Here is a 24992-nt window from a genome sequence, read left to right on the forward strand (position 1 = left end):
TTCAACAGGTTTTTATATACAGATGGTGAACTGTAAGAGTTACTGCAAGTTGGTGGAACAATAGGTCAAAGCATAACTAAATAATTTATATTGGGATCCGCAACATTGTATTCATAAATGATGAAATAGCTATTGAAAGCGCTAATTTCGTTCATTTAAAGGACATTTTCTTTAGGAACCACCATTGACTCTAGGCCAGAAAGTTCCTTCTGCCTAGGCTACAACGACAATGTATACGTCACGGCACACCTAGCCAGTGACATATTGAGGTTTATTTTCAGTCCAATGAGATTTAAGCGGGGGCAGAACTAACGCGTGAGGGGTAGCCCTTTCAGCTCTATCTAACGCCAGGAGGCGGTGGTCATTTGTTAAATGACGTCTATTTTACCCAATGATATTATAGAAGGGGCGGTGCATATTCTGACTGATGGTGGAACGATGCAATCAAACATTTTAGCACGAAAACCGTGTTAAAGTATATATTACATTTTCGCGGTGTGCTCGCCCTTTGCGATAATGTCGGCAGATTATGAAGAGAGGTAGGACAGCTGTAATTTTACAATCATTATTTATATATCTAATATGCGCAACCGTTGTCAGTCTCTGTAGATATTCAACTTCGAAGTGTGGTTGGAAATGCTGAAATATCTTGACGATTGTGATATTGGACGTGGTACATGAGTTGTAAAAATATACCGGTGTTAGCCTTTGAGGGCTTAGCATTCGGCCTCCTCGACAATATCGCCATTGTACATTTTCTCTCCAGTTTACAGACTCAAAAATATATGTGGATTGTGTGGCGAATGTGGATTAAATGCCTCCACTGGTCAACCCAGCTAACACAGTGTTCTTCTAACGCTAGCTTGTGGTTCCCGTTTGTTTCAAACGTTCAATGAATGTTCTTTTTGATTTTATAACCATAAGATAACGTTCTAGGAACCAAACATTGTTAGCTGAGAACTCAGTACCTACTAATGTTCCAATTGATTTAGTGCTCCAAGACCACTGACTGCTTGACACCTAACCTCTTATATAAGTAGCCCCCGAGGATAGCCTGTTTATTCATTCGCACATGGTTAAAACTATATCTGTGAGATTTCTGGTTACCAGGCTTCTTATTTTGCCTTTCGTTATAGATATGTAATTATGTTTAACGCGCATTTACTGTGTCGTGGTGCCTTGTTTGGTCTCCTGTAGTTTGATTTCTTAAATGGTGTAGACAGCTGTCATTGCATGCATGTCAACTGTATGATGCTAATTGTTTGACATTTCTTTGCAGACCTCGAGATAGTGGCCCCGAGGGCATGGAGCCAGATGGAATCATTGAAGTAAGCATTTTCACAATTAACCATTATATTTTTATTTACCCTGCATGTCTCTCTTGGCACAGGCTGTTGGCACTGAATGTACTGTCAGGGGTTTTGATTTGTCTTGTCCACACTGTTGGGGGTCAGCTGTTCTTTATTTGAACAATTGCCAACCTGTTATCCTTTATGCATTATGCATTCAGTGACAAATAGCAAGAGTCACATCTTCTTTTTAGAGTGAGATGTAATGAAGTTGTCTTGATCATCCTCTAATAATTTTTGTTCGCTGTAACTGCAGAGCAACTGGCATGAGATCGTGGACAGCTTTGATGACATGAACCTGCGTGAGACTCTACTCAGGGGAATCTATGCTTATGGTTTTGAAAAGCCCTCTGCCATCCAGCAAAGGGCTATTCTCCCTTGTATCAAGGGTAAGATCACTTTTTTAACACTCATGTTCTGTTGAGATTGACTTTGTGTTCGACCTGCCAATTACTGGGGATTGAGGCGGGGTAAGTGTCAAGAGTTTTTCCTGAATCAGGTTTCTCTTTCCACCAAGCAAAGACCAAAATAAGCAAATAAAGGGGAGCTTCAGTCTCCACCATGTTCATTTCAAGGGCTAGCTAGTCTCCAGAGTCTAATACCTCAGCTTGAGCTTCCCTCTTGCTTGTGAAATTGACAGGGTTTGTGACAATGGTCTCCATTGGCGGCGTATCAAGGGCGTGTTTTAGGACAACGCTGCAGGGCTATTGGCACGGTGGTGGGAATGCAGATCAATCTCGAGGTCCGAGATTATTTGAACCGGCTGACCAGTTGATAGCCCTGGCTGGCACTGGCCTGATAGTGGAACCGTGGCTAATGATGCATTTATAAAGGAAAATCCTTTATTTGTTTTTCTGACCTAACCAAAATTCTGCTGACAGAGATAATTGAAGCTTTAGCTGTGTTTTATCACAAATTAGGTCCACACTAATACGTTTTAATTTGAAAATGCATCTTTTTCTCAACATTCTGGCCTTCCGTCCACACTTGAGACGGCATTTTTGACAGCAAAAACTGAGCTTTTTAAAAACGTTCTCCCAAATTCTCTCAAATTCTCTGCATTGTAGTGTAGATAGGGAAAACGGGGATATCTGAAAACTAGGGCTGTCAATCGATTACAATTTTTAATCTAATTAATTACATGGTCTCCCGATTAATTAATTGCGATTAATCGCATATACAAATATTTGCTGAGAAAGCCCCTTATATAACAATAATTCAATATATAATGATTATACATATTTATATCAATATATAATTATACATAGTTATCTTTAAATATTTAAAAATTATATATATGAAAAATTCAGATAATTAAAATGCATTACATTCTTGTGGCACAAGAGTTCATCATTGATAAGACAATACAAAAAGCGGCTTTAGAATACAATGTATTGTTTACTACCATATTATTGAACATAATCCAATCATTGGCATACAGTTCACAGGAATCCATTTCACAAGTGAATTTGTCAATCAGTTGGAGATTTATTATGATTTCTTTAAATTAATGCTTAAAAACTTTTACATCTAGAGCCAAGAGGTATATTAAAACAAACAACATAAAAAAGGAAAATACATAAACGGTTTAAAAAAAATATCAAATTGTTTACATATTTCAATACATTTTACAGCTTTCTTGTTACTCAAATTGGAAATTGTTCTTAGGTATTGCTGAACCTCTGAACTAATGGTTTATAACATCATACTTTCGTTTATGAATATTAAACTTAGCCAACAAAAGCAGAAAATTAATCAAATAATATTCCTTATGAAGGGATATGTCATAGCTAAAAAAAAACGAATAAAACATTTTGAAAACAAAGTTGAAAGCTGGGAATAATATGATCTCTAACAATCTTGCAGAAATCAGACCAAAAACAAGTTGAGAAGGGACAAATCCAAAATAAATGAAAAAATGTTTCTGCCTGCAGACCACAAAATGTACAGAATATATCGACATCACAATTAAATCTCTCTACAAGAAAATAATTAGTGAGGTAGTGCTTATAAATAAGTTTGAAGGAAATTTCTTTGATTTTAATTGTGATTAGATATTTATGGGGTTATTTCCGAATTTTGCACCATCTCAATCCAGCCACACCCTGCGTCAGACATGCTTGTTTCTTGTCTTGGGTGTGTTGCATCATAAACATAAAATGTTTAGGTCACTGTATCAAGTTAAATATGGTTTAATACAAAATTTTTAAACGCATCTTGAGAGCCCTTTGTGTGTTTTGAACGCAAGAACGCCTACTGAAATGTTTTCTTCACTGTAATAAAGTGCGCGTTGCTCATAAAGCTGAAGTTTCATTTACTGCCCTCTGGAGTAAACAGGTGGTACTACAAGTTTGCATTTTTCAGGAATCTTCCTAATTATGGCCTGAGGGAAGTGCGATTAAATGCGTTAAAACATTTTAACGCGTTATTTTTGTAAAATTTATCGCACTGAATTATCGCGTTAAATCGACAGCCCTACTGAAAACTATTACATTTTTTGTCATGTGACGCAGTTGTGTGGTCCATTCAACCCAAAACTATCAAGATGACGGCCCATGTTGTAGCAGCATTGTTGTGCCTGTTATTCACTTTGATAGCGTTGTTAAATATAAATGTTATTCTGTACAACCTTCACATTGCATTCCTTCGAAGGCGACAGGAAGTTTACTCGGAATTGCTGTCTGGCAACAGAACACGAGGACAATGGGTGAGCAACTTTTGGAAAAGGCTTAAAAATGGCAGTGTGGTCAAAGCATTTTCAAATGTATCCGGATCAATGTTGGCTTGCAATTAAAAAAAAAATCCAAAATGATTATTGCAGGATACACTTAGTTGGCTTCTCATAGGCACAATTGACCCTTTTCACAGGGTCCTGTTATGACTCGTTTCTGCCTTCTTAAACAACATAAACGTAGCAAACATTTTTATATTTCCAAGTTTAAAAATATTTTGTGTAAATTTATAACATTGTACTTTGCATTATATTACCCTTGAATACGTTTTTAAAAATCAGTTACCATAGCTGTGAGGAGGCTTCTAGCACAGCTGCTGAGGGAGTGACCGAAAATTTGGCCTGTTTCTCTCTTCTTACTGCTGTTATATATTTTTATAATATTTATAATAATTCCAGCGCTCTATATATTTTTTTTCTTGTTTTGCAAATCTGTGCAAGTGTAATCGTAAAGAATAATAATGCATAAATATTTTTTTTCTTTTGCTGTTGGAGCAAACGGGTAAGCAAAAAATACATTTGCTGTGGTCCCCTATTCACCAGCATTTAAGTTTATCCACCGATGATGACTTAAGTCCACTTCGTGGATTTGTGAAAAGGGTCCATTGTGATTGGTATCTCAGTAACTCATTGATGATCCTGCATCTTGGGTGGTAGCTACCCAAATCAGAACCAAAACCATTAGGCTACTGTCACCCAAATGCATAAACATCCTGTACTATCAGTAATCATTTGAATGTTTTCCATATCTTTCACTGTTGTCTGTCTCTGTACGCCAGGATATGATGTTATTGCTCAGGCCCAGTCAGGTACAGGCAAGACTGCCACCTTTGCCATCTCCATCCTGCAGCAGATTGACATCGAACTGAGAGGTACTCAGGCCTTGGTCCTGGCTCCCACCCGTGAACTGGCTCAGCAGGTTCGTAGTGTCTCATTGTTCACTGCTTGGTTCACTTGCAGCAGAACTATACAGTCAGCAGTTCAGCTATACAACAGATGTTGGAGTTCTCATGGTGTCAGAAACAGGATATTTAGTATATAGGATATTTTCAAGGTATTTTGAAAAAAATAAATAATAATAAATAAAATTTAATGTTGTGGCTGATCTGTGTGTGTGTGTGAATGTGTGTTGTCCTTAATAAAAATAAACGTAAAGATAGAAACAAAAAAATAGTGACATTATTATATATTTTATATTATTTTGTCGCTGAAATGCATATTTGACAGTCTAGCATTGATTTAACTTGATAGAACAAGAACATAGAACAGAACTTACTAAACATGTCTGAAGAGTTTGTATTCAAAGAATTGATGCATTTCTATGCCCAGCCTTATTTATTTTAATTGAGTACTCTGAAATCAAACAGAAACATAGAGAACAGGCAACCGTAGTCACACCGTGTCCTAACCTGACTGCAAACGATGATGAAAGGTATCTTTTCTATGTTAATCAGAGTTTTTGTCCTAACCAGCAGTGACGAGCGACGTTACATTCTATCAATTGCTTGATGCATTTCTATGCCCAGCCTTTTTTTTTTTTTTTTATGTTTTTGGACTGGTGCCAGTTCACATTAGACAGATACCTGTGCGATGCTAAAAATAGAAAAAGACTACAAACTCTTCAGAAATGTTAAGTAAGTTCTATTCTCTATTTTGTGTGCAGCTGTGTTGAGTTCTGTTGCCTCTATCGCTGTGAAGGACCTGTTTTTAGGTCCATGTCGCAAGGGGGCTGCATGAACTGTTGCTCTTCTGCCCTATCATGAACGTGCACAGGAGATCAACAGTCAAGAACATTTCGGTTTTAATTTCAGCAAAAGTATAATTCAGAAGTCTAATAAATTATTCCATGAGACTCATGATTGTTAAAAATAAAAACATATGATAAGGTTTGCATTCCTTTGAAACTTGAAGAGGTAGTCAATATAAACTGCCATTTTATGACATCACTGAGATGACATTTTTTTCTCCCTTTGTGTTAAAGATGCTGTAAGCGATTTTAGCCTGTCTTCCACAAGTCATTGGATCCATTGATTAGCCACGTCCCCTCTTTCCAAAACCATGCACTCCAAAGATACCAAATGAGCTTCTTTTTGAAAATGATGTGCAGAAACGGTTGTTTAAAAATAACAGCAGCAAAATAGCGCCCTCAACTGACAACTGTTATGAACAACATGTAAAAATGGCAGTAAGCCTCAATAATTTGCTGCAACTACAATACTATGAGAATGTACAAAATGTCAGAGAACGTGGCTGTGGCAGGGCGGAGGGCGAGGCCGGGTCGTGATCCTATCCACCCGGTCCCGTATTAGGCTAATTATGCCTCCGTGAGGGTTAAAGGCTGACTGCAGGGGTTCGTGCGGGAGAGAGAGATCGTTTACACACATGACTGACATGTCCGTTAACGATCTCTCTCTCTCCCGCAGGGCCCCCGCCCTCCGCCCTGCCACATTGGCCCACGGATGCTGTTTACAGAGTCTAGAGTGGTCACAGAAACTGATTAGATGTCTCGTGACACGTATATCATTAATATCTTTCAGGGAGTAGCAACATTTAAGAAAAAGAAAGTCATATAGGGTTAAAACAACACAAGGGAGTAAACAATAACTGAATTTTCATTTTTTGGTGTAATCACATTTTGGTTTTCACATTTTTCAGTGAAATCCCAGACATTTTGTATTTGTCAAAGAATTGTTTTAGTACTGTGAACCTGGGCTAAATTGATTATCGATTTGAATAGCAAATAATTTTGTGATGAGGAGGAGTGCGGGGCCGAGGAGAGGGATAAATGCAGTGGGATGCGGTAGTTCGGGAGTGAGAGAGTCAGTGTGTGTGTTTGTGTTTATGTTTATGTTTTGGCTAATGTTTCTCATTAAACATTATTTTGATGGTTTGTCCGGTTGCCAACCCTTTGTTACACATTTATTATGCTTTTATGTGAATTGACTTGTTAAATTTTTCTCCATGCATATAGATCCAGAAAGTGATCCTAGCTCTTGGAGACTACATGGGTGCAACATGCCATGCCTGTATTGGTGGGACCAATGTGCGCAATGAGGTCCAAAAGCTGCAGGCGGAGGCACCGCATATTGTAGTAGGAACCCCGGGCCGTGTCTTCGACATGCTCAGTCGCAAGTTCCTCGGTGAGTACTGTTTGGGATCTTGTATTTAATCAGTATTTCTTTGCTCCTGAATGTATGTGTAGATTATTTAACTTACATTTTCTGTCATGATTCACATTCAAGGGATGATTCACCAAAATTGTTTAATTCAGTTATCAACTCACCCTCCTGTCGCTCCAGTCCAAACCCATAACATTTTGTTTTTCATCCATGGAACACAAATATTTAGCAAAAAGCACTGGATTTGAGAGAAATATTTCAAAGCTGCCCAAATTGTCCAGTTTATTTTAAGTAATACGATAGTTTTGTATTAGGAACAGACTGAAATTTAATCCATTATTTACTGAAATTCATGCCTCCAGCTCATTGAATTCATGATACAAGGAGAGCGCTCGCAAAACTTCATGGGATCTCGCATATCGTGATGCACAAATTAAATTCTCACACTGAGCTCTATCGGATGGCTTCATAACACTTGGAATGTAGCACACAAGTCAGATGGACTACATTTATGGTGCTTGTTTGGCACTTTTACATTACTTTGACGGAGCTTGACAGCCACATTCAACTTGCAGTGTATGGAAAAGAGCATCGTGAATATTTCTCCTTTTGTGATCAATGGAAGGCAAAAAACAAAATCATTCAGGTTTGGACCGACATGAGGATGAGCATATGACAGTTTTCATTTTGAGGGTGAACTTCTTTTTAACTCCCACCAACTTAATCGCATGTGTTAAAAATAGCCTTCGGTGATGTATGATTAATTGTATTCATTTCTATTCCAGCTTCAAAGTACATTAAAATGTTTGTGCTGGATGAAGCCGATGAAATGCTGAGTCGTGGTTTTAAGGACCAGATCTACGAGATCTTCCAAAAACTTGGTACCAGCACACAGGTTAGATTACGAAATGGGCCATGTTTGCTGTTTGTGCTGTTACTGGGAGAATGCTAATTTTTGCATGCTTAACTGCATTTGTGTTGTCGAGAATCTGCTTTTGACAACATAATGGACTCAGGGTAGCAGTTAGAGAAAAAATATAAATTATGTGAACGTTGCATGTTGTTGCTTCTTTCAGTCAAAGCTGATTTCCACTACCTCCTATTATTCTTTTAAGACTAGGAGAGGGTTCTATAATATAATTTAGACTTTTAGGACACCAAGCTTTATTTGAGAGGTCACTGATTTCTTTGTTGATAACAGTGGCTAGTTAGATGAATAGGCCAAAGCATGAAGGTGTCATTCTGTCATTTGTCCTCTAGGTGGTACTGTTGTCAGCCACAATGCCCGCAGAGGTGCTGGATGTCACTACTAAGTTTATGCGTGAGCCTGTGCGCATTCTGGTGAAGAAAGAGGAGCTCACTCTTGAGGGTATTCGCCAGTTCTACATCAACGTTGAAAAAGAGGTACAGTGCTGAGAACCTGATATGACTGTCTGTCTTATATTGCGATTGTTTTTTGCAAAGCAGCATGAATACATTCATGGGTATCATGCACATATTTTGCATGAAAAAAACAACCCAGTATCCCACAATTTTTTAAATAAAACTATTACGTTTGCAGCATTTGTCAATAAATGTGTATCAGTAATTGTTACAGTAGGTTAAATTTGTTGAGGTGGAATGCGTGTCTGACACCTTTAGGTGGTTTCACTTTTTTGTGATCTTCCCACCTCTTTTGTGCAGGCATTTTCCATACAAAACACGAGAGGTGGTGCAAAAGGCGCCAGCACAAACACATCAAGGCCCACAACTACTTCATCTCAATAGAGTGAAAACATGTAGCCTATCTCGGAAAGAGGCAGTTTCTCCATGAGTGTATTATTTCTCCATAAAATAGTATAACCATGAGTAGAAATCAGGCTAAATGTGAAATCACTCACTCGTTCACTATTCCATATGCAGTGATTGCCATTTAATGAACTATATAGAGATCAGGGAGCGATTGATCAGATTAGAATGTGCCGAATACTGAAGGGACTGAATAAATAAAAGCTAAATGCTGGCTGATTGAAGTCAATGACACGCAGTAGCCGCTAAAAGATAACATATTTATATTTTGCGCAGTGTGTGCCATAAGCAGTCATGCAAGACAAGATGTAGATGTCTCATGAATGAGCTTGACAAGAGCTGCCGCCTCAATCCATTCGGCTGCCTGTGGCGCCTTTCTTCCATTGAAAATATGGATCCTGCGGCTACTCTTTATTTCTTTTTTATAATGACTGCAAAGGAGATAAAAAAATATAAAATAAGCTGCTGCTTTATTCATTCAAAACCAAAGAAATGAATGTTTTTGTTTGATCAGTCACCATAGACATAATCTATATTCGACTATGAAACAAACTGATTGACTGTTCCACAGAGATCAGGCATACAGTGCGTTCAGAATCTACACTCCATACCCCATGATGACAAAGCATAAGTATTCAGACCCTTTGCTATGACACATGAAATTTAGCTCTGGTGCATCCAATTTCTCTGAACCATGTTTCTACGCTGATTGGAGTCCACATGTGGCAAATTCTATTGATTGGACATGATTTGGAAAGGCACACACCTGTCTATATAAGGTCTCACAGCTGAAAATGCATATCAGCGCAAAAACCAAGCCATGTGGTCAAAGGAACTGCCTGCAGAGCTCAGAGACAGGACTGTGTCGAGGCACAGATCTGTGGAAGGCTACAAAAAAAATTCAGGAGAGGTGACCAAGAATCCGATGGTCACTCTGGTTGAGCTCCAGAGATCATGTATGAGGTGGGAAAAACTTGCAGTAGGACAACCATCACTGCAACACTCCACCGATCTTGGCTGTATGGCAGAGTGGCCAGACAGTAGCCTTTCCTCAGTGCAAGATGCACCTAAAGGACTCTCAGACTATGAGAAACAAGGTTTTCTGGTCTGATGAAATTAAGATTTGAACTATTTGGCCTCCGTTCCAAGCGTCATGTCTGGAGGAAACTAGTCACTGCTCATCACCTGTGCAATACCATCCCAACGGTGAAGCATGGTGGTATTGGCAATATGCTGTGGGGGTGTTTTTCAGTGGCAGGGACTGGTCAGGTTTGAAGGAAAGCTGAAAGCTGCAAAATACAGTGATATCCTTAATGAAAACCTAGTCAAGAGTGCTCAGGACCTCAGACTGGGCCAAAGGTTAACCTTCCAACAGGACAATGGCACACAGCCAAGACCATGTAAGTGTGGCTTAGGGACAACTCTGTGAATGTCCATGAGTGGCCCAGCCAGAGCCTGGATTGAACCCAGTCGAACATCTCTGGAGAGATCTGAAAATGGCCATCCACTGATGGTCCCCATCCAAACTGACAAAGCTTGAGAGGATCTGCAGAGAAGAATGGGAGAAAATCCCCAAATCCAGGTGTGCAAAGCGTGTCGGATCATACCCAAAAAGACTTGAGGCTGTAAACTCTGCCAAAGGTGCTTCAACTAAGTGTCTGAATACTTATATATCAGTGACCTTCTACACATTTACTCCCCCATCAGAGCACTCTGGTCTTCTGATCAACTTTTAATAAGGGTTCCTCGTTGTCGCTTTAGATCTAAGGGTGACTGTGCCTTTTCTGTGAAAGGTCCTAAAATCTGGAACAGTCTCCCTTTCCATGTGAGGTCAGCTTCATCATTAGCAATTTTTAAATCTTCTTTAAAAACATATTTATATTCAGTAGCTTTTGAATAGATAATTGAATAGTTTGAAATAGATAAATACATGATGTTGTATTGTAAATGTTTTTATTTTATTATGTTTTATATTTAACTTTAAATCAACATTTTTAAATCACTCTGTCATTTTATTTTTTATCTGTAAAGCACTTTGATTCAACTTCATTTGTTTTTAAAAGCACTCTATAAATAAAGATTGACTTGACTTATGTCAGTGTGTTATTGAAGTTTGTTTCTTTTTAATAAATTTGCAAAGTTATCAAAAATCTGGTATTTGCTTTGACGTTATAGAGTATGGCGTGTAGATTGATATGATTTTTTTTTTTTTTAAGCATTTAGCATAAGGAAGCAACATAACAAAATGTGGGAAAAAATGAAGGGGTCTGAATAATTTTTGTATGCATTGTAGTTGGCAAATGTTAACTGCAGTGTAGTTGATGCAATTGATTTGTTTTTATTGCCATTTTCCATTGGTGCTCAACCTTCCCTGTGAGCGCGATCTCCAAAGCAGACACAGCATGCTGCCTATTGTGTAACATGTGACTCAATTGGACTGACAAAATTTAGACATAAGAATAAAGCTTTTTACATTCAGTAATCATTTAATTTACAGTTATTATCAAAGGTTTTTGGAATTTCAAATAATCCATTCAAAATCATCTTGGCTCAAAAATTTAAAGGGGCAAGTGCCTCAGTCTGAATGGGCATGATGCCTCTGAATAAACTGCTGTATATACACGTAAACAGTGGAATGTAGAACACAGAATGTTTCTAACACAGTGTTAGTGTATTGATTTTTACCATTGACTGTTAATAGTAGGGCTGAATGATTAACCGACATAAAATTTAAATCGCGATATGACCCAGTGCGATTTTCAAACCGTGAGGGCTGCAATTTAATTAAATAAATTGTTTCAATGCAACAATATGTGCACGGCTGTTTTGTCTGTAGTGTGTGGTGCTTTCTTAAATGCATGTAAACGGGATCAGTGTATTACACATGTGGTTTAATTTGGTTCTGTGCTCCATACACAAAAGTCTTATCTGTTGCCCTGATTGACATGTGCTCTGAGTTCAGTTAGGTGTGCTAACGTGCACTCAGCACATTATTTAAAGCACCCCAGATTTACTTTAATTGCACATTTGCGTAATTTCACATACCTCTATGTTTGGCCGCTACCATTTACAATACACATTTAAAATAACCCCATGAGATGGGTTTTTGTTGACTGCAAGGCAGATGAGAACATTTCACTGCATTAAAACTGTTGTCAACTCAACTTCAAACAACATAAACTTCAGTCCCTGCAGTTTTCAAAATAAATTCTTCTACCAAAATAAAGGCTTGAGGGTTTACCGGGACTGCATAGTAAGTTAATAAATTATTAAATATATGACTATGAAATAATAATAATAAATTATGATAGTAATAATGATCATTACTAATATATTTCTAATAACAATGTCTTTACATTATTACAATAATATAAAATTCAAATTTACTTCGGTAAAAAACAAAACTACCGTAATTTCCGGACTATTGAGCGCACCCGAATATAAGCCGCACCCACTGATTTTTAAATAAAATATTATTTTGAACCTAAATAAGCCGCACCTGTCTATAAGCCGCAGGTGCCTACCGGTACATTGAAACAAATGAACTTTACTCAGGCTTTAAAGAAACACGGCTTGTAACAAAAATAAATAGGCTTTAACGAAACACGGTGTGGCAACGGGGGCGTGGTCAAGCGCCCGTCCGGGAGAGAAAAGCGGTAAGGGCGCTTACACCTGAGCTAAATTATGTGTAACACCGGTGTCTAATTTCAGTAAGCATGGGGAGAGCGACATAAAAAGGCAGCAGCCACAGAGCTGAGAGAGTGACACACGTCAGTCTAATGTTGGCGCATAGAGGAACTGAGAAACTTTATAAAATTGATTGTAAACATTGCTGTGGCCATTAAAAGCCTTACCTGGAACGTCAAGTGCCCTGCTGAAAACTGTCACACTGGTGCCCGTGTGACAGTTTTCCAGTTTTCCCAAGAAGGACATGTGAAGCAGGGCACTTGAAATTAGACACCGGTGTTAGACATAATTTAGCGCAGGTGTAAGCGCCCTTGTCTTTTTGCGCTTGACCACGCCCCCGCTGCCACACACGGCTTGTAATAAAACATTTGCAGTAAACAGTAGCCTACCAAGAAAGTCATTGGTCACTATCTTCCTCGTCCTGTGCACTGAAACCACTGAAGTCATCTCCTTCAGTGTCGGAGTTGAATAGCCTCACATTTAGTTGTATTTTTGCACTGAGTCAATTCCTCACGCTGCTGTTTCCAGCTTCTTATCATCGACTCATTAAGACCAAGCTCCCGTGCAGCAGCTCTATTTCCTTTTCCAACAGCCAGATCAACTTGAAAGCAGCATCATATGCGTTTCTCCATGTCTTTGCCATGGTGAGGGTGACAAAATTACTACCGTAATCAGAATGATGGGAAGTTTGAGCGCGCTCGATTTAATCTAAACAGTATACAAAAAAAGTTGTTTTGACCTTAACCCGTTCGGCAATTTCATTGGTCTAATGAAAGCTTCACGCCGCCAAAAAACTGAGCACGTCACAGAATGTTTTTTTTATATATATATATATATATATATATATATAACATTTGAAAGCGGGAAAAATCCATATATTAGCCGCGTCATTGTATAAGCCGCGAGGTTCAAAGTGTGGGAAAAAAGTTGCGGCTTATAGTCCGGAAATTACGGTATTATGAATAGTGATTGTGATTTTTTTATTTTTTTATTTACATTGTTTCCTTTAGTCCACAAGAGGGAGCAATAAATACATAAACCATTCAGCACTTTTATATTATTGCATAGAACATTCCTATCCTGGCTGTTAAAAAATAGCATTTCAATTTCAACTAATGTGCATAGTTTTAGTCGGTCCATATTCTCAAATGTTAAGTCAAAAGAAAAATTAGGGGGGAAAAGCTTCAATAGACAGTTCACATGGTGTTACACTTGCACAGATTCCTACTATTACAGACACCATAAACGTGATAAAATGTGGTGCGGAGGCATCTGAGATTCCTCCTCCGCCACCTGGATTGAGGCGAGTCACTACGCCACCACGAGGACTTAGAGTGCATTGGGGATTGGGCATTCCAAATTGGGGAGAAAAAGGGGAGAAAAAAATTAAAAGAATGTGAACTGAAGTCAGATGCATTAGTGATTTGTTTATACGTTTCTCTCAGCTGCATGAAGATATTAATTTGCTTTCTCACCTCACTAGCTTTAAATTTGCAATTTAGCTGGGTAACGAATGCATAAATGTGATCAGCTGGATATAAACTAATGAAAATAGATGGTAACAATCATGACATTTAAACATTTGGGTAGTGACATGTGAAACCGAAATATTGGTCAACCTCTAGTATATCGATTTTGTCACTTCTGTTAATCGGCCAATCAGCTACAGTTGTCAACCAATGCTGATAATCTTAAAATAGCCAACTATCAGCATGGCCAATATATTGGTATATCACTCATTTCTGTTGGTTATTAGTGTGGTGTTTCTAACCTACTTTGGTTTGTGGTGTTTTGTGTGTTTAGGAATGGAAGCTGGACACGCTGTGTGATCTCTACGAGACTCTGACCATCACTCAGGCTGTGATCTTCATCAACACACGCCGGAAAGTAGACTGGCTCACAGAGAAGATGCATGCCAGGGACTTCACCGTCTCAGCTCTGGTTAATTCTCTAATTAACATTCCTGAGTTTTACAGGAGGAGTTGATACAGATTGACACTTGAGGAAAGCATTTTTTTTTTACATTTTAAATGTAGGTCCGTACTGATATGATCAAAAGTTTTTGGATGTCAACAGATCAGAATTTCCTCTTATTTGCAGCAGATATCTAATAGAGAGCACGTGAATGGGTTATAAATTAAGATCTCACACTTCAACATGTTATGGGGTACTGACTTTATCAATCAGTATTCAGGGAATATGAACTACTCACCTTTCAGCTAAAATCACCTTTTCTGAAGCTAATTTGCCAAAATTGTTTAAACAATTCATTTTGTTTATTAAAATTACTTGTAAGCGTTACTTTAATCCTAAACACGAATCAACTGAATATATAAATTTCGAACAACTGCTGACTTTCTCACCTTTTTCACCTCTCATGAGTTAGCATAACAGAGTATTTTTGTAACTGTCGCTGAAGTTAATGTCTGTGTGTTAATGTCTGTAATATCAAGATGCGCATTCACTTGTCAGACAGAAATTTATAATTTCACAAAAGTAATCTATCTAATGGTTCATAAAAAAAAAATTCTGCTCACTGATTTCTGATAACTGACATGTAACAGACCATTTTCTCTGTCTTTGCAAGCAGTAAGGAATACATAAACAGATACTAACTGGTGTGTCTTACTCTTCAAAGCATGGAGATATGGACCAGAAGGATCGTGACCTGATCATGAGGGAATTCCGCTCTGGTTCTAGCCGTGTCCTTATTACCACAGATCTGCTGGTGAGCACATACATCACAACATCCCTCTTGCTTCATAAGTTGTCTTTTTATTCTGTGTGAATTCCACTCACCAGACTTCTCTGACTCCTTGGCACCCTCTAGTGCTTTGGAGTAGTAATAGAATCTGGTATAGAGTGTGAGAATGTGTTCCACTATGGCTGGGTCATTCTATACCGCCCCATAGCTATAATACAATCCACACAAGACACAAATATAGGTTCATTTCAATGCAATTGCCAGTGAAACCGAACACTTGTGAATGCTTGTGCTGGGTTCCTGTAGCTCACTTGGAAGAGTAAGGCACTAGCAACACCAAGGTCCTGGGTTTGATTCCCAGGGAACACAAACTAATAAATGTATACCGTGAATGCTCTGTAAGTTGCTTTGGATAAGTCTCTGCCAAATGCATAAATGTAAATGTTGTCTCAGTGTGTTGGTTCTTATTTTCTTTCACATCTCCAATTTAATTCATAGGCCAGAGGTATTGATGTCCAGCAGGTGTCTTTGGTGATCAACTATGACTTGCCAACCAATCGGGAGAATTACATTCATAGGTCTGCGTTTGGCATGTCACTCTCTGGATCATTTTATAGCCTTTGTTTTAATAACAAACAAACTATTGCATTGATCCTCTGTAATTGGTCTTTATGAAGCAATGCAGTCATATTTCCAAAACTCAGTAATTACATTTTATTTTAGTTTTGACCGAAATAGGGTCTCTTAAACTATGATCTGCCTGCGGCCAGACTAGTTTGGTTCAACTTCAGCAATCTGTGATATCGTTCTCAGGATTGGGAGAGGAGGCCGTTTTGGCAGGAAGGGTGTGGCTATCAACATGGTGACAGAAGATGACAAGCGTACGCTGCGGGACATCGAGACCTTCTACAACACTACCGTAGAGGAGATGCCCATGAATGTGGCTGACTTGATCTAGAGACCTGGTCTAGAGACCCCCTCTCTCCAGCCTCACAATCTCTCACTCTATATTCTAGTTTAAGCACTTTGAAATGGAGTAGGGAGCATGCATCACCCCTCTCTTCCACAACGGATACTATTGATTTCATCTTCCCCTAAATGTATCTATAAGAGAAATTTTATAAAACTCAGGTGCTGAATGTGCATCTTTTTGTCTCCATCCATCCCCCATGATAAACATTTTAAAGTATGTTAAGAGCAGTATGTTCAGGCTCTCAATTAGTCATCTTGGGCTGCTTATTTAGCTGTGAGTCCTAAGGGTTTTGAATGGGTAGTTGGACTACAGATGTTTTTACCAGCTTCCTTTATTAATGTCTTAAACCAGGTGGTAAAACTGCATTGACTTTTAAATTGAAATGAAAATCAGAGCTAAGATTTTGAAAGTTTTTTATTTTATTTTATTTTTTAGAACCAACTAGACTGTGAATTCCAAGTAGCTACACTATTTGCTGTAAAACTAAGTAAAAGAGATGTTTAATCACACTTGAGTGGTAAATGATACAAAATGGATGAGTATTGCGGGCTTCCTGGATATAGATATATGGAAGTCATTGCCAAGATGAATTTGACTGCAGTTATGCAAAAAAATAAAAAGTGAAATGGACAAGAAGTAAACTTTAATATTTCAGCATTCTTGGGTTTTAATTTTTTTCTACATTAAGTTATTTTTGTATTTTGTTTTTGGTAAGGGGTGGGAGAGGGACTCCAATAAAGATGCAGCCTAACTCATCAGTTATGCATGTTTGACTGTTTCCTTTCCTTATTATTAAATTGTGCAATTTAGATTTATCACAGCGCAATAAGGGTAGAGGTGACCTGTTCCTTGCCGAACTGTTTTTTAATATGAATAAATGTTGGTTGGATCCAACAAATTATTGAATTCCATTTTTAATCTTAATTTGTTAAGTTCAAAATACTAATTCTTTAATTGGCATGCGTACAGCAAACTTTAAAATTAAACGCCATTAGTTTGACCATTTCAATAATAAAATTAAAGTTATTGCTCATTTTGAAAACATTTGTTTAAGCCAACCCCCAAATGTTTAATTTCAATTACAACATGCTGTTTATCTGTAAAGAATGAATAGACCTTTTTTTATGCAAAATTGGCAGAACGTACATACATAAAGCTTTTATGTAAATAGTTGTATTCATTTCAATGGCACAATTTGTGTACAAATGGATTCATGAACAATTTACAGAGTACTGTCAAATGTCAACATACATGTAAACAAAATTTACATTTGATAAACCCTCTACCTATAACAAAAATCAAGAAAAAAAGCTATATCATCATTTATCGTATTGTCAGTGCTGCAATTGTCTTGACACAACATCTAAATGAAATCAAAAATATTAATTCTTATGACTGAAGCAACCCGCAAGCGACAAATGCTATTTTTAAGGGTCCGATAGAAAGGTTCTGCTTCAAAGTAATTGTAAATTAACCAATAAATTACATAAAAGAGATTGTACAACAAATCTGAGAATCTGTAATACCTGTATTCAACACTAGAGGGTGGCTCTGCCAACTCTTTCAGTCAACAAGCAACAAATACAATTGCAATAGTTTCTAAAGGTAAATAAGGACAGGACTTAAGAAAGCATATGGCTTTAAAGTGTTTTGCAGTAATGAGCAATACAACTTTGAAAAATCGGCAATGAACTTCATTACTAAACAGTTTCAATCACATTTCATCTATCTGTGGCACCTTACCATCCTGCTACAGTTTTAACACTCTTTCTCGCACAGTGTAGGTGGCCTCGCCGACTCCCCTCACTGCACCCTAACTCTCCTCCCCAACCCCCCCTTCCCTGGCCACAGTGTTTGTGGGGCATTGTGATTTTGCAAGTGAGAGGCTCGTAAAGGACTGGCTGTGCAACAGGGCAGTGTGATGGATGGAGGGAAGGCCGCAGACTCCATTTACATGAGAACAGAAGCCGGAGAGCGTCTGAATAGAGGGGCTTTCAATCTGCTTGTCATTGAAAAAGCTTAAGAACTTTCTCCAGCGACTAATCAACCCCCTCCTCTGCCTCTCTCCTTCTTACTTCTTTCTTCTCAACCCCCTTTTTCCCCCTTGCTGTCTCTCCAGCTTTTCTTCCACCACCGTCCTCCTCCCCTTCCTCTGTCCATCACTCTTTCTTTTCTCTAGAACCCCCTCTTACTTTATTTCCCTCTCGCTTTTTTCTCAGACCATCCAATCTGTCATTCTGGATCTCTGCGTCTATTGCACGTATGATGTTTGGCTTCTTTCAGGCTTTCTCTGGACTCTCTGGCTCTCTCTTACGAGGCCCCCACTTAAATTTTGATTTGATTGTCGACACAACACCAGGAGACATCAATGTGTTTCCTCTTTATTCTCTGGCTCTTGCTTATAATGAGACTGATCCCATACATGAGAATGACTCATGCACAATAGGTGTGGCACACTCCATATTCAGCCTCCACATAAAGTAAGGTTAATTGTATAATAAGTGTGTGACAATGACTTGCAACAATGGCCCGAGTCAATATTGATGCCGTACAGTGGAGTTTGTAGAGTTGGGCTGAGAGCCAGCAGAAAACAGGACCTCGCGTGTCAGGCACAACATTTTTACCATTTTGCTTTGATTTAAGGTATTACCACCTGTTGCTCATCTATGGGATTTTGCCTTGTTTAATGGGCCATAGATTTCAATCGTTTAACATGCAACAAGGCCAGACTCAACAGACTGATCGAATAGGAGATTCAGGTTTTACAACCCCCAGTCTAACACAAAGACAGTTTACAGTTGGTTGGTTTCACACCTTACGACACAATTTGCAGATAGACATACTTTTCATATTACATCAAACAGCATCCAAGTACGAGCATCCTTTTGTGCCTTATTCTTGCAGTATTCTCTAGAAGTGTTTAAGTCTCCATTAGTTTTTCAGTTACCACAACATGTTGTCAATCATTAGACTTGAGAATAAAAAAATAAGACAATGAAGTAAAGGAATTGTTCAGTTCAGACTTTGTTTTCCTCCGTGGGACACAAAAGGATATCCACCATTCACTTTCATTGTATGGAAAGAAGGTGCAACAAAAGTAAATGTTGACTGAGACTAAAATGTTTCCTTGTCTTCCACAGAAGAATGTCATAAGAACTACGTTAAGTCTAGTAAGTTTGTATTATTAGGTGAAATAATCCCTTTATATGTTTTTTATTTATTTGTATGCAATAAAACTTCACTTTAAATACTAATAGTTATCTCAATTGTACAAAAAATAAAATAAATAGTTTACTCAAGCTTTAATTTCTTACTAGTTCTAACTAAGTTACCATTACTCTCTAAACCCTAAAGTTGTTATTAATAAAAACATTTAAGTGGTCCTAATTAAACAAAATATCACAAATATATACGTTTGTATATTTACAATATTGTACTTTACAAAGTACTGAGAAGTATCAAATGTGCCATATGGTTAACCTAGAGTCCAGTCATAATTTCCTTTATACTGTAAAAGTGCTATTACTCAATTGTAATAATTAAATAAAAACAATAATACTTTATTCACAGATGGGTTAATTTGACTTTTTATTTCTATGTAACATTACTTAAAAAAAAAAAAAGATACTTAATTCGGAGAAAAGTTCAGTTTCCTTGAGCCAAATAAGTGTTTCCTTAAAAAAAGTATTAAAATGTAAAGCAACCTATTGCACACTAATAGTTAACTGGTATTTGTTCATAAATAGACAACATCTTTCATAATATGTTATAAGAACCATAATGAAGTCATTTTTATAACAGTTTAATGTAGGCCTTATAGGAACATTCAGTTGATCTGTTATTACAAATAAATCTCAAATGGGGGTGGGGGGTTATCACACTTTATACTGATGGTCAGTCGTAGTGGCTGTGTTTGGGGATACAGTGTGCACAAAAGAAGTGTGAAGTGATGCCCATAGAAACTAATGTGTATGCCTTAAACGGGTGATAAGAAGTGACTGCAGTAACACCTGCAGTCATTAGAGAAGACGACCCACTGAGGTGAAATGCATTTCCACCATCATGGCATCATGGAAGATGACTAAAATAGAAAGAATGAAAAACCACCTCCAAGTTTTTCCCCCAAAAAGAAAAAATTCCTCATGTAAATTGAGGTTACTAGGTATTTTGTGTTTTAATAATGTGTATCTCAACACATTAAGTGTATCCATCAACTATAAATCCAACAGTCTATAAAATCTCTGTTCAATCAGAATGAGCATTATTGCCAAGTGTTCTCACGTACACAAGGAATGTATTTATTTTTTGGTGATAGGAGAAACAAGTGCACAGAGAACATTACAGTGAGTCAGAATATAAAACAAAGAGTATATAAATAGACATACAAATAATAGTACATATAACAGAATGGCGTATGTAAATGTGAAAGTGGTTATATATGTGCAAGGTAGAGGTATGTACAGTTATTGAATTAAATATGGGAATTTACATTATTGCACTATGGGGGAATCCTGAGGCAGTTTACTTGTTCATGAGGAAAATGGCCTGAGGGTAAAAATGCATTCATTCATAAAACCATTTTTCAATTTAGTCAATTCCACTTCAAACAATAGTAATAGACTGAGACAATAAAAGGTCATTTGTACAGGTCAGGTGTCTCTATTTGACTATTTTGTCTTTTTTTCTTTTAGAGGTATTTATAATGGAATTGCCTCTATTGTGACAGCTTTTTAAAACCTGACCCGGTAATTTCCATTAAAATAGTTTATAGTAAGTCGTTGTATTGTAAGTAAGTTGTATTGTATAAAATGCTTTGTCAGGCTACCTAAACAAGCATCATATGGCAACATCTAAATGAAATGGTTTTATCCAAGTCAAAAATATTACTTATTATGACTGAAGAAACCCTCAAGCGACAAATGCTATTTTTAAGGGTCCGGTAGAAAGGTTCTGCTTCAATGTAATTGTAAAACATATTTCATTCAACTGACATTAAATCCAAATGAATGTCTGTCCAAAAGCTTCCCTTTTCAACAGGCAACAAGTGCCTGAGATAGCTGATGTTGTATTGTTAGCATAAGTATTGGTACTATGTGAAATATCACAATGGTATTTATAATATGCACACTGTGGTATTCCTTAAACGAGTCGCATTATAGTTTGACCAGCTTATTCAAATCTTCAACTATATTAAATATTCCTTTAGAAATATAGCAAATGCATATCAGTGCACACATTTAGGTCACACTTTAAATTAGTGGTTGATGTTGCCGTGTATTTACACAAATACTGACCAGGGTCGGAAATGAATTAGTGTCCTGAGCAAAAATGGCACAGAAGGTGTCAAAATGCCCCAGATATTTAAAACTGGGTGGGTGATTTTCTGTCTTTCTGTTATCTAACATTTGATACATTTAATCATTTTCTATTCAAGGCCAATCTAGTTATGTGTTTAGACATAATAGTGATTCCATTAAAGAATTGTGCATAAATGGACAATACACTGTGTGTAATAAAGTAAAACCTCTCCTTGAAGATCCAACTGCATGGAGCAAATATTGCCCTTTAATAACAACGTGGATATCTGACAGTGGTACTGACTATTATGCTAAAGGCCAACTAATTATTTTGTTGAGCTTCTTATTACATTTAATCATCATCTTTGCACACATCAACACATTATTATAGTATGTAATATTACACTTCAATACACTGTAATAGGCTACGTGTTACCGTATTTTGTAGGCTATTAGTTTCTAAAGTTGCAGGTGAAACAGAAACTCTTCTGCCCAAAACGGAATCCTCCTCCTGCTCCTCGCCTCACCACATTCACCGCACCCCTTCTTTAGTGATGCTAATGTGGAGAGAAAGAAAGCAGCTGGAGGCGGACAGTGATGAAATTCTATTATCACTCAAGCACTGAAAGAGTTCCAGGCAAGACGCACAGTTTTAGCTCGGACCTGTTTTCGTTTTAAAGCAAACTACCGTTGTTTCAGAACTAGTTGATCGTCTTTAGACACATACAAACAGTCTTGATTATACTTAATGTCCGTTTCCCTGTCGTCTTTGGACTTTTGTGTCAATGTAATAGGCGCGTAAAGAGGAAAAAGTTTTCATTACGCGGACACTGAAAGTCAGTGGATTTGATTTTAAGTCGCTCAACAGTTGAAAGTCTCTGTGGGCAGCTATGTACAGCATGCTGGAACACGACATGAAGTCTTCCGTGCCACTGACGCACCAGAGCGCGCAGGGAATGACACAGCTGAACGGTGGAGTAACTCACGGCGTGACTCATGGAGCCACCAAATCGGCTGTCAACAACCAGCCGAGTATCGATCCTATGGACAAAGTTAAGAGGCCTATGAACGCCTTTATGGTCTGGTCTCGAGGCCAGAGGCGCAAGATGGCACAGGAGAACCCCAAAATGCACAACTCAGAGATCAGCAAGCGTCTGGGCGCAGAGTGGAAGCTGTTGACCGACGCGGAGAAACGGCCGTTTATTGACGAGGCCAAGAGACTTCGTGCCCTGCACATGAAGGAGTACCCCGATTATAAATACAAGCCCCGTCGTAAGACGAAACCGATGCTGAAGAAGGACAACCCGGCTGCCAAGTATCCTCTATCCGCCGGTAACTTGCTGGCGGCAGCCGCTGCTCAAGGATCCGGGGGGAGCCCGAGGATGGACAGCTACGGCTGGGGTCACACAGGTGGCTATGCCAGCATGCAGTCTGATGCTTTGGGCTACAGTCAGCAGCTGCACCGCTATGACCTGTCTGCCCTGCAGTATCCATCCGCCATGGCCACAGCGCAATCATATATGAATGGCGCAAACTCCTACAAGTAAGTTCAGAATCTTTTTTCACAATAAAAGTGCATGCACTTGCACTGTCTACCTCAATATAGATATTTGTATATGCACAAATTAAGAAAGTCCTGAGCCAGTTTCTGACAATGTCTTTTTTTATGTCTTCTTTCCAGCCCTATGTCCTACAGCAGCACACCACAGCAGCCCAGCCCAGTCATGTCCATGGTTAAACAAGACCAAGTGTCCCACTCTCCCACTGGAACCCACAGCCACCAGCGAGGCCCTTTACAAGGAGACCTGAGGGACATGATTAGCATGTATATCCCAGGTGGAGACACCACAGACAGTGGAGCACAGAGAGGCTATTCTAACATCCAACAGCATTACCTCACTGGTACAGCACCTCTCACTCACATCTGATGGGGAAAGTGTAATTACCTTCCTAGTATTGAGTCTGGAGGCTTGTGGTGGGCCACTGCCGTGGGCTCACGTGACTTGATGTGCCGATGTAGATGCATGAGCGTTAACAGTGGTCATCTTGATTTGTAAAGAAAAATGAGGGGTGTGTGGACACATTGCTGAACTAGAAAACCCAAGGCAGCTGACTTTTGGCCTTGCTGAAGTGCCTCAGATCATTGTGTGCAATGTGTGTCACTCATTGATGACATCGCATATTTTTCGAGGTCCATGTCTTTGTTTTCTGCATAATGTTAGATAATTATGTCACAGTGACCACAGGCCTGGTGCACTGGTGTTGAAATTGCTCTTAGTCGAGTGATAACATGACACACTTTTTTTCTGTAATTGATTAGTCAGTGGTTTTAGACAACCAGCCGACTGGTTAATTACTGTTTATTTGCATAGTTAAAACCTTATGCCACCTAGTTAATTACTGACTTTGAAGACATACTGCAAACACTAAATATTGAAAGAAGGGAACAAATCAAGCACACATTCCCTCAGTCGCTGCTTGTCATGATTATCTAAACACCTCAAAAAAGTTACTTTTTAGCTTTCACACCATAAGACTGTAAACAAAGATTGTGCTGCTCTTCATTGTTTAGGTAATGCAAAAATATAAAATGCACAACGGTTTAGAGATTTTGTTTGTTTGATTTCCAACGTTAGTCTAGATACATTTATGCCCTGAACGCGTCAACAGAATTTTGTTGCATTAAAAAGCGAACATGGACATAGAGATCCTGCTTAGAGGGATTTGACTGTATTTTCTATTAAAAAGAACAATTAATTCTCAACTCCTTTGAGAAATAGAAGATTGTGAATAGAAGTGTTGTGTAAAAGAGGGAAAGTCAAAACGTTTTGAATAATGTTAATTTGAAAAAAATACTTGTTATAAGACTGTTTGACTAAGAATGTACTGTTGTGAAATGTTTTTTTTTTGTTGTTTTTTTTACTTTAAAGCCCTTATAGTAAGGGTTTATAATCTTGTATGTGACTTGACAACCTTGATAGAAAAACAAAGACAAAAATGTAATAAAGTATTTTATTATTTTTGTACACTTGTCTTTCTTTGTTCTCTATGTCCAAAATCCAAACAGATCTCATGTTAATGGTCGTACATGCTATTGTACTTAACAGAAAAGCTGTATAAAGGCACATATAAGAAGTTAATGAAAATGAATAATAATTTTCATAATAGAAACAATTTATTGGGTTGATTGTAATTCTTATTATGAATGCCTCAGCTATCTGTTCCTTCCCAGATATAGACTACTATATCAAACTAAGCTGAGCCATTATTGTGTCGTTCATAAGTAGTAAATGCCCTAAAGAAAGTAGAGCCCAAGTTCGTTTAATGATAACAAGACAGGTGTT

At 38.1% G+C, this 24992-nt stretch overlaps 2 protein-coding genes across 2 annotated transcripts; both read left to right on the forward strand.

Annotated features, from left to right (window-relative positions):
* Positions 1-421: 421 nt before the first annotated feature.
* On the forward strand, positions 422-17109 carry eif4a1b (eukaryotic translation initiation factor 4A1B). Its single transcript, XM_052105325.1, has 11 exons — positions 422-539; positions 1280-1328; positions 1606-1738; positions 4860-4999; positions 7052-7220; positions 7985-8094; positions 8460-8603; positions 14478-14615; positions 15313-15402; positions 15877-15956; positions 16192-17109. Exons 1-11 carry the CDS (start codon positions 517-519, stop codon positions 16334-16336), a joined length of 1221 nt encoding a protein of 406 aa, XP_051961285.1. The 5' UTR covers positions 422-516; the 3' UTR covers positions 16337-17109.
* A 5115-nt stretch (positions 17110-22224) lies between these two features.
* On the forward strand, positions 22225-24637 carry LOC127627859 (transcription factor Sox-19a-like). The gene is made up of 2 exons (XM_052104456.1): positions 22225-23191; positions 23330-24637. Exons 1-2 carry the CDS (start codon positions 22539-22541, stop codon positions 23574-23576), a joined length of 900 nt encoding a protein of 299 aa, XP_051960416.1. The 5' UTR covers positions 22225-22538; the 3' UTR covers positions 23577-24637.
* The last annotated feature ends 355 nt before the right edge of the window (positions 24638-24992 follow it).

This window comes from Xyrauchen texanus, chromosome 3, assembly GCF_025860055.1.
Source record: "Xyrauchen texanus isolate HMW12.3.18 chromosome 3, RBS_HiC_50CHRs, whole genome shotgun sequence".
In the NCBI taxonomy this organism is placed as follows: Eukaryota; Metazoa; Chordata; class Actinopteri; order Cypriniformes; family Catostomidae; genus Xyrauchen; species Xyrauchen texanus.

What these genes read in the sequence shown, in the direction of transcription:
- eif4a1b (XM_052105325.1), top strand. Translation starts at nt 517, where the DNA reads ATGTCGGCAGATTATGAAGAGAG. An exon ending in AGCCAGATGGAATCATTGAA is followed by an intron (nt 1,329 to 1,605) that starts GTAAGCATTTTC and finishes CTGTAACTGCAG; the next exon opens with AGCAACTGGCATGAGATCGT. An exon ending in CGGGAGAATTACATTCATAG is followed by an intron (nt 15,957 to 16,191) that starts GTCTGCGTTTGG and finishes TATCGTTCTCAG; the next exon opens with GATTGGGAGAGGAGGCCGTT.
- LOC127627859 (XM_052104456.1), top strand. Translation starts at nt 22,539, where the DNA reads ATGTACAGCATGCTGGAACACGACATGAAGTCTTCCGTGCCACTGACG. An exon ending in AATGGCGCAAACTCCTACAA is followed by an intron (nt 23,192 to 23,329) that starts GTAAGTTCAGAA and finishes TCTTCTTTCCAG; the next exon opens with CCCTATGTCCTACAGCAGCA.